Genomic DNA, 9405 nt, shown 5'->3' with positions numbered 1-9405 from the left:
ACTCAGAAAGTACTTGCATTGGTCTTGACCTGACTAGTTGCAAGGCTGAAAGTGTTGCGTCACTAGGAGGGCACAGCCTGGCTAGGTCTACTCCTCAATCGGCTTCCCGCTGGCACGGGTTACAAAAGATGCGCACAGTGACCTCATAATGAAGATGGGTTGTCATATGAAGCTTGTCTTTTAGATGGGTTTTTATTTTACAAAAAAAACAAACAAAAAAAACAAACACCCTCTGAGAAGGTTTAACAGCACACAAAACGATGAACACAAAAACCCTCACGACAGTCAAGGAGCGTAACGGAGAGGGGAGACGGAGAGAGCAGGGTTGCCTAGACGACCCCATGACCTGTGCTTCCAAATTTAAACACAACAAGTCTTTAAAAAAATACACACAAAAACCTGTTGGAACAGATACTATGTACATATTGCCATACGAACAATAGCTTAAAAGATTATCATTCCTATTTTGTTAAAATAAGAAGAAAAATCGCAAACTAACCTCTTTTTTATTTATAGCCGGGGGTGATCCGTTATTCCAATACAAAGCAGTTGAAAATCAGCTTTCAATTTCAGTCTAGAAAGATGGCGCTGTAACACTAGACATATTGTACAAGGTGTGAAAAAAGTGTTTGCATTGTAAACTGCTTTCAGATGGAGATTTGGAGAACGCCCCTGATGGTAACCAGGTGTTTTCTGTGTTAATTTGAATGCTTTTTACACAGTCTAACCTGTGGCCTGTTGTGTCCCAACGATAAAGGAGCCAAAAATACGAACTCACGTTGGTACGTTTTAACGTTTTAACAAAGACACCTGGCCCAAAATGTTTCACTATGCAATCCTCTTCCTGGTTGGATTATTTTTTTTAGGCTTACATTTTACCACTGCCCTTTACCTGTGTGAGTTTTAAAAAGAAACAGTCAAACAAATAAAATAAAACAAAGAAAAATAAAATAAAATAAAACAGCCTTATTTGTTTCTGAACACATCTAGCTGTCAAATAACTATATAATCTATCAGAGAGAGAGACAGACAGAGAGAGAATTGCAATCTGGGTTGAAGCAGAGAGAGAGAGAGAGAGAGAAAGAGAGAGAGAGAGAGAGAGAGAGAGAGAGAGAGAGAGAGAGAGAGAGAGAGAGAGAGAGAACCCTTATTCAAAAAGATGCTTGGAGAGAAGAGGACCACCGCCAGGTCATGTGACCACCGCCAGGTCATGTGACCACCCTCAGGTCAGGTGTGGGGTGCAAGTCAGTCTTTGTCCTCCCGTCCTTTGCTGTGGCCCCTCGTCTTCATGACGTGAGACTCTACAACGTCATTGATGATCAAAGTTTTTAGTCAATTTCTTTAGAAAAGCATGATTCCAAAAGTTAATTTTCTCATTTGCAATCAATTGCAAGGATGTTGAATTGTAGAAAGTCCCCACAGAGTGGCCCTGCACTGGCTGCCAGCGGGGAAACTCGGTATCTCCATGGACACGGAGGAGGACAGAGGACAGAGGCCTTAGGAAAGGAGGGAAGGACAAAGATTGGCTTGCACCCGCCCTGTGCTGTCTCGTCAGGTGGTGGCATCCGTACGTCCTGTGTGTGTGTGTGTGTGTGTATGTGTGTGTGTGTGTGTGTGTGTGTGTGTGTGTGTGTGTGTCTGCCCAATGGAAGAGAGACGACAGGTGGTGGTGATAGGCCGGCTCCTTACAGGTGGGCGGAGCCTGAGCCGCCAGAGGTAGATGATTGAGAGTGGAAAGGGGCGGGGCCTGCTAAGGGGGCGGGGCCTGGTTGCTGTTTTAGGTGGTCCGTCTTCCTGAAGAGACGCGGCTTTCAGAATAAAAGTCCCTGAAAGGATGATCCATGATGGCGCCGAAGAATAAAACAACAAATCTACACGAGAGAGAACTCTTGAGTTTCCTCATGCGGTTTGTTTGTTTGTTTACTTTTCCTGTTGTTTTTGTTTTTGTTTGTGTTTAATGTCTCCCTGTTTCTGCATCTCTTGTTGTGCAGGTGATAACAAGCGGGTTGAGTACATACAAGTCAACACCCCCAAATCTCCCCCCCCACCCCCACCCCCAACACCCACCCTCAACTCATCTATCGTAACCCCCCCCCACTTGACAAAATACTTGGACTTGGGGTCAGGGACATTACAGCTGGAATGGTTATAAATGAATTATCAGTTAAAACCTCTCATTTCATTTTTTTTTCAAATAGTATAATATATAATATATATATTATAATATATATTTTATATATCCAAAGGAAAACACGTAGCTTCTACAGTGAATTCTATCGTAAATACAAACAGAACAAAACAAAAAAAAATCATCAATCTGCAAGACCAACACGCTCTGTTTCATGGGAGCTCTATCAGCAGGGAGGGGGGGTTGGGGGGGGTGGTATTCAGGGAATCAGCTGCCGTGGTGAGGTGAAGATTTAGTCGTCATCATCATCATCATCGTCGCCCTCGTCCTCCGCAGCCCTCTTCCTCTTCTCTCCCCGCACGTCCTCCTCTGCAAAACACACAAACACACAAACAAACAAACAAACTCACACGGGTCAGTTTCACAGGTCCTCCTCTGTCAGAGGTGCATTTCTGGAAAGCGTAGTTGCTAACTATGTTAGCTATTTTGTTGGTTGTAGTGCAATTTCCCATTGGCAACTACCGAAGTTGCTAATGGCTAACAACTACGCTTTCCAGAAATGCACCCCCGTTTCACGCAGGTACAGCACACCTACACAGGCCAAGCCCTCCTACTAACACAACACCTCCTAGTCAGGCCAGGAGCAATTACAAATACCGTTTCTGATCTCCGGAGAAATAGGGAACTCCTCCCATGCAATCACTAACATTTTGTCTTGACATCGATAAACAACTACTAGTGAACTCTCACCAAAATCGTAAGGGGTATGTCTTAATCTCTGACTTAAAGGGACACTGTGTGAGATTTTTAGTTATTTATTTCCAGAATTCATGCTGCCCATTCACTAATGTTACCTTTTTCATGAATACTGACCACCAGCATCAAATTCTAAGTATTCATTATGACTGGAAAAATTGCACTTTTCATACATGAAAAGGGGGATCTTCACCATGGTCCGCCATTTTGAATTTCCAAAAATAGCCATTTTTAGCTGCAAAAATGACTGTACTTGGATCTTACTAGAAAATATTTGTTTATTACTCAGTAAACGTTCATGTAAAGATCAAATTTGGCAATAGGCAGCCCAGTTTCAATGAGCCGCATACTTGCAGTACCTTTTTTGACCATTTCCTGCACAGTGTCCCTTTAAGGCTATCTGTAATGTCATAGCAATGTTGTTATGATTTACGTTGAGTATTTTCAGAAAATAGTGAATAGGCCCGGATGCCGGAGACCCCATCTGTAGTAAGAGGCTAAGGAAGTTACAGGTTGCTCTTGGTGGAACAAACTGTTAGCCGCCATTGATGGCGTCCTGTTGGGTGTGATATAGCAAACTGGGCTCAGAGTCAGATCAATAGATCTCACACTTGGCAACCGTCGCCATCAATACGAGTCAATCCCACACTTGGCAACCGTCGCCATCAATACGAGTCAATGCACCTGCAGGGATGCCGACAGGGCAGGGGAGGGGGCAAAGGGGTCAGTTGCCCCGGGGCCAAGGAGAGAGGGGGCCCGCGAACATTGGGATTTCATTACATTGTATGCAGGGCTCTAAATTAGCACCAGCCAACCGGCCAAATATTGTTGAGACCAGCTTACTAGCCGCTTTGACCCATTTGGCTGTGTGTTTGGCTAGTAAGATTAACATCTTTTAGCCATTTTGGCTAGTGATGAAAAAAGTTACTTCAGAGCCCTGATTGTATGTATTGGATAGGGGGGCCCTTTCAGGTGGCTTTGTCCTAGGCCCAGCAAAAGCAGTCAGTGCCGGCCCTGCACCCTGTTTAAGTGGGTCGATACCCGTGTCTGCTGCTACAGACTCTCGTGGTACACAGACATGGAGAGCAACACAAATCTATACGGCTGCTTTCGAACTTCATACTAATCAATAGCTTGTCAATATCAATGACGGCTCAAAACTTGTTTTTACATTACATTATACATAGCTGGCCATTTTATCCAGAGCGACTTACAGTTACCTTAAGTAGCCTACGGGGTACTGCTTACAGTCTCTGGAGCAACGAGGGGCTTGTTCAGCTCAAAGACACTTCAGCTATGGATGAAGGCGTAGGGAGGGACACACATTCATCCTACTACGTAGTAACTAGGTGGGATTCGAACCCACAGCCTTCTGATCCAAAGGCCACAACCACCCTCACTGCTTTGGCAACCATCTCAACCCCATCTAATCTATTGCTGGTTTTAAGCTTCATAATAATTAATGACTTGTCAGTGTCAAAGATTGCCATTGGATGAGGCAGTTAGCTGACATAACATAACATTACATTACACTTAGCTGACGCTTTTGGTTCCAAAGTGACTTACAGTTATTTTAGGTACAGGGTACTGGTTACAGTCCCCGAAGCAATGTGGGGTTCGGTGCCTTGCTGATGGACACTTTAGTCATGGATGAAGGTGGTGGTAACGGTGAGATTTGAACCTGCAACCCTCTGATCTAAAGGCCAGCACTCTGACCACTGAGCCAGAGAGAGTAGAGAGAGAGAGGTTCCATTGGCCCATTGTTTCCTGGTTCGAGGTTCCATTGGCCCATTGTTTCCTGGTTCTATTATGGCCCCCCTTAGGCAGACCTAGGCAGACCTAAGGACTGTTCTATTCAATGCTAGGAGCATTATGACACGCCCCTTTAGGCAGACCGGAACCTGGTTGTGCTAGGTGCCCATAGAAACCTATTATGTTGGCATATCTCTATACTTAAATAATCTCTGACTGAGCCATGTCTGACACCTTGGCCTGATCTCATTGGCTGACACCTTGGCCTGATCTCATTGGCTCTTACCTTCACCGCCCTCCTCTTCCTCTTCCTCCCCATAGTCATCCTCATCATCGTCATCCTGCCAGAAGAAAGAACATCAACTTCAAAACTCAACATATTGATTTAGTAATTATCAATCATTGGGTTACTCTTCGTTAGTCATTGGGGTTAAAAGCTGTTTTGTTCTGTCACAGCCATGTTAGGACATTGATGTGGATATGACAGAAAAATAATTGTGATATTAATGATCATTGATTGGCAAATGTATTTTCAATAACATTGGGGTGTTCTCATTTAAATAACAACAATTATCTCATTAATGTTAGTGTTCAATTCGAGTCATCAATTAACTGTTAATGTTACATGCAGCAGCAAAGAGAGTGCAACACACTTGTCATTACGTACATGATCTAACAGAAATTGGGTAAAATGAGAAAATAGTGCTTTTGGTATTAGTAACAGTCAACAGACTATGTACTACAGCTATTTCCTGGCTTAAGTCTTACATTAAAATTATAGGGATATCATAGGTATTTTGCCATACCCAAGTCTATACATCCGTATTATCACATAATGACAAGTGTGTTGTTTGCTTTTGTTTGTTATCAAACCCCAATGGCTCTAAAATCAACACCTGGCAAACGGCTGACTGAAGTGAAATCAACACCTGGCAGCTGGGTGACTGAAGTGAAAATTTGGCCTTTTGCAAAGAGAAATGATGGTGCCACTTTAGCCGATGGTGACTGACCGAAGTAAATTGGTGCCACTATTGGGTCAATTATTTGTCTGGAGCAGAGATGTAAACTAAGCGGTGTGGTCCTGGACAGTAGGCTAAGACAAGGGGCTTATTCAGTACTACAGAGCTGGTTCTGGAGTAAACCAGGTTAAGTTAAGAGGTAAATCATCTAATAGAAGAGCCTGGAGTCCTCAATTCCTTGGTCCCATATGATGTTGCAGGAAAAAGTTGGCTTGCTAAATGTCCAATTGGCTAATGCTATTCTCCTGCCAAAATGGATTTTCATTCACTAGCATTCAGCCAGTTGCCAGATTCTGTCAGTTGCACATTTTTGACAGGTGTCAATTCAGAGCCCAGACCCATGAAAAGGAGTATCATTGGGTGTCACATCACCCACCCCAAAAGGAGCATCCATTGGGTGTCAGGACACACACCCGAAAAGGGCGAATCATAGAGTGTTAAATGAGGAAAGAGGGCAGAGATGTATAAAGTAGATGGATGTACTGTTATGACATAATCACAACACTAGTAGTTATGATATTACATAGCTACATACACATCACACCACTAGTGTTGTAATTACATTTACTTCTACTTCTACTTTATACAACTCTGGGGTGCATTTCTCGAAGCCATAGTTGCTGACTACATTAGCTACTTTGGTGTTTACAATGCAAGTTCCCATTGGCAACTACCAAAGTTGTTAACTGGCCAACAACTACACTTTCGAGAAACACACCCCTGAAAAGGAGAGATCATTGGGTGTGACGGCAGACCCCCCAGAAAGAAGAGATCATTGGGTGTCACGGGACACAAGAGATCATTGGGTGTGACGGCACACCCCCCAGAAAGAAGAGATCATTGGGTGTTAGTTAGCAGAGGAAAGGGGGAAATGGTAACACTTTACTTGACGCAGGCGTCATACATATGACATAACAGTGTCAATATAATAATATTGTCAAAACAGTGTCATAACACAGTCATGAGCGAGTCATAAGCATGGTGTCAGTATCATAAATGTTTTATGGTCATGAGAAGTTGACATTGTTAGGGGCTGTCTCTGCCATAACCGAATGTCATTTAATGATAAAGGCATAAAAATGTTTATGACATTGACATAATGTTTATGACACATGAATGACTGCATTATGACACTGTTGTGACATTGTTATGTCATGCGTATGACGCCTGCGTCAAGTAAAGTGTTCCCGGAAATGATTGTTGTGTTAGTTGAGCCCTCACCGGGAGCCCCTTGGTGGCATAAGAAAGCCCAACCTCGCCTCCTTCTGATCCCTCCTCATCCTCATCTTCATCGTCATAGTCACCCAGGGGACCGCCCCCTTCCTCTCCATCATCATCCTCATCTGCAGGAACACCGGGTAAGAATCAAATATGGTTATAATCAAGTTCAAGTTTATTCATATCTACAGTATAACATACAGGTGGAATATGTTTAGTAATAAGTAGGAATGTGTTTTTGGTTTGCTCACAGATTCAACAATACAAACAGACAAAACAAAAAATCCCCCACGACAATCAGAGGAACGTTACCCCCCAGGACCATCGCAAGTGATTGTGAGGCAATGTTCCTCGTCGTATGCAACATTCTAAGATAGAATTTTGACAGGTCAAAGACTCTCAGACTGCAAATCATAGATATTAAACACCGGGCATTGTGTCAGTGTTTACAATCGGATATACAGTACGATTTACAGCTGTGATTTTCTTTATGTGTGTGGCGCCAAAATCTGATGATTTTAAAGTTAAAGTGTAGTTTGATCCCAGTCTACATTTAAGTCTACAGAATAAACTACATCTAATGGCTTGCCCTCATAGCATGCTGCAGCATACTGGCAGTCTAACGCCTTGTGTACACCAAGCATGACCTACCTCCTAATAGAGAAGTAGAAAGGTACATCCCTCAACCAAATGCAACCAAATGAGTTAACATTACACAGGTAAGTAAGTCTAAACAAGGTAGCACTAAACCTAACAAGTCAAAGCAACAAAATGATTTGACTGAATTAAATTGTTACAGTCTGAACTGTACCGTCATCATTCACCTCCGATTCGGGAGTCTTGTGAAAGCCGATCAAAAAAGGGAAATAACCCGTAACTCAGACACATTGACTTGATTGAGTCAAGTTGAGCCAACAAACATTTCTTACTGCACCACCGTCTTCCTCCTCAGCATGCGTAATGGACGATTAGTTGAGGGGTGCAGAAGCGTACTAGAGCATGACCGTGTGCCGAGTTGTACAATTGTGGGCCTCCGATAGTGTTTTTCAGGCCGACCAGAACAGAGTCGGTGCCTGTGCCCGCACGTTCGGCACATTGTCGTCACGATTTGCAGAGAAAAAAAGAAGTATTTTGCGGTTCGCAAAAGCTAAGATCTGTGGCGTGAACATGACGTCCGGTTCTCGATTAGGTACGGGAATGGGCACTGGCCACGGCTTTAAGCGTGGCGGGAACGGGAATTGCCTGTACAATTATCATCAGCATCTGACTGGGTGTACCGGCAGCTGGCGGCTAACTGGTCTCATAGAAGTCAATGTTAACTGCTAGCATGGAGGTAAAATTTGCACTGCCGTACTCAGAGAACGACAGGAAGTACAGGGGAAAAGTACAACTCAATAATTCAACTCAAGGGGATGTGTAATATGAGCTTATTTCCAAAAATAGGACAGTATCACTTTAAGTGTGGTAAGGAGGAACGGGAAGTGTGTTTAAGTGCATTGCCTGTAGTACCATCATCCTCGTGGGCCTCTGACTCGGGTTCGGCCTCGCGAAAACCCTTGAATAATATTATTAATATGTTAACTATGTGCAGTGTACCGTCATCGTCGGCCTCTGAGTCGGGCGCCTCGTTGTCCTCAGCGTCGAAGCCGTCGAGGTACATGACCTGCGGCAGCAGCTCAAAGATGCTCTCGCGGTACTCCTCAAGGGTCGTGATCTCGCAGTTAAACAGGTCCAGACTCTTCAGGTTCTTCAGGTTTTGCTGTTCGGGAAGGAGATACAACAAGACAGGTGAGACAGGGCTCAGGGGTCAGTTAGTTGTCAATAGAAACACACGCTCACGCACACACACATACAGAGAGAGAGAGAGAGAGACCGAGAGAGAGAGAGAGAGAGAGAGAGAGAGAGAGAGAGAGAGACTGGGAGAGAGAGAGAGAGAGAGAGAGAGAGAGAGAGAGAGAGAGAGAAAAAGTAAGTTGCCCTGTTGCTTCAACCCCTTAGTGCAGAGCCGATGTTATAACCTTGCTGTCACTAAAATGGTAATGTCTATGTCTTCATCTGTTACTTGAGGCTCTCTGTACTGTCATAGCAATGTTGTTATAATGTAGTTGAGTATTTTACGCAAATAGTGAATAGCCCCGCCGCCACCGGTGACCCCATCTGCAGTAAGAGGCTACCCTGTTATCAGTTAAGTGAACTAGAGACTCATATTTGTGTCAAGTCAGAAATCGGCAGTAGGGCAACTTACTTTTGTAAGTCTAACTGGCTTGCAATGTGTTACAATGTCAGAGATGAACAAGAAGAGTAGTGTTATTATGAAGCACTTCAATATTTAAATACTTCATGCACTTAATTAAACACATATCAGTATTACTTATTAATAATTTCAATGTATTGCATCTCTCCTATCTCTCTTACCAGAGCAAGAAAAATACAGGTAGTGTAATTATTAAGCACTTAATTATTATCATTAAATACTTAATAGACTTTATTAAAAACATATGTGTATTTAAATTAAATGTATTAATTTATAAC

The 9405-nt window shown here is 43.3% G+C and overlaps 1 protein-coding gene across 2 annotated transcripts in view; it reads right to left on the bottom strand.

The window, feature by feature from the left end:
- Positions 1-490: 490 nt before the first annotated feature.
- The window catches only part of anp32e (acidic (leucine-rich) nuclear phosphoprotein 32 family, member E), a 16142-nt gene continuing 7227 nt past the window's right edge, over positions 491-9405 (bottom strand). The window contains exons 4-7 of one of the 2 annotated variants that reach the window (XM_063186088.1): positions 8470-8632; positions 6877-6998; positions 4923-4977; positions 491-2497 (exon numbers count right to left, since the gene is read on the bottom strand). In XM_063186088.1, coding sequence (XP_063042158.1) covers positions 2421-2497; positions 4923-4977; positions 6877-6998; positions 8470-8632 — 417 coding nt within the window. In that variant the 3' untranslated portion in view covers positions 491-2420. The remainder of the gene's footprint in view (positions 2498-4922; positions 4978-6876; positions 6999-8469; positions 8633-9405) is intronic. The other variant, XM_063186089.1, reaches the window with a different exon arrangement.

The sequence above is a fragment of the Engraulis encrasicolus genome, chromosome 20, assembly GCF_034702125.1.
Source record: "Engraulis encrasicolus isolate BLACKSEA-1 chromosome 20, IST_EnEncr_1.0, whole genome shotgun sequence".
NCBI lineage: Eukaryota > Metazoa > Chordata > Actinopteri > Clupeiformes > Engraulidae > Engraulis > Engraulis encrasicolus.
This window is presented reverse-complemented; position numbering and strand designations above follow the sequence as displayed.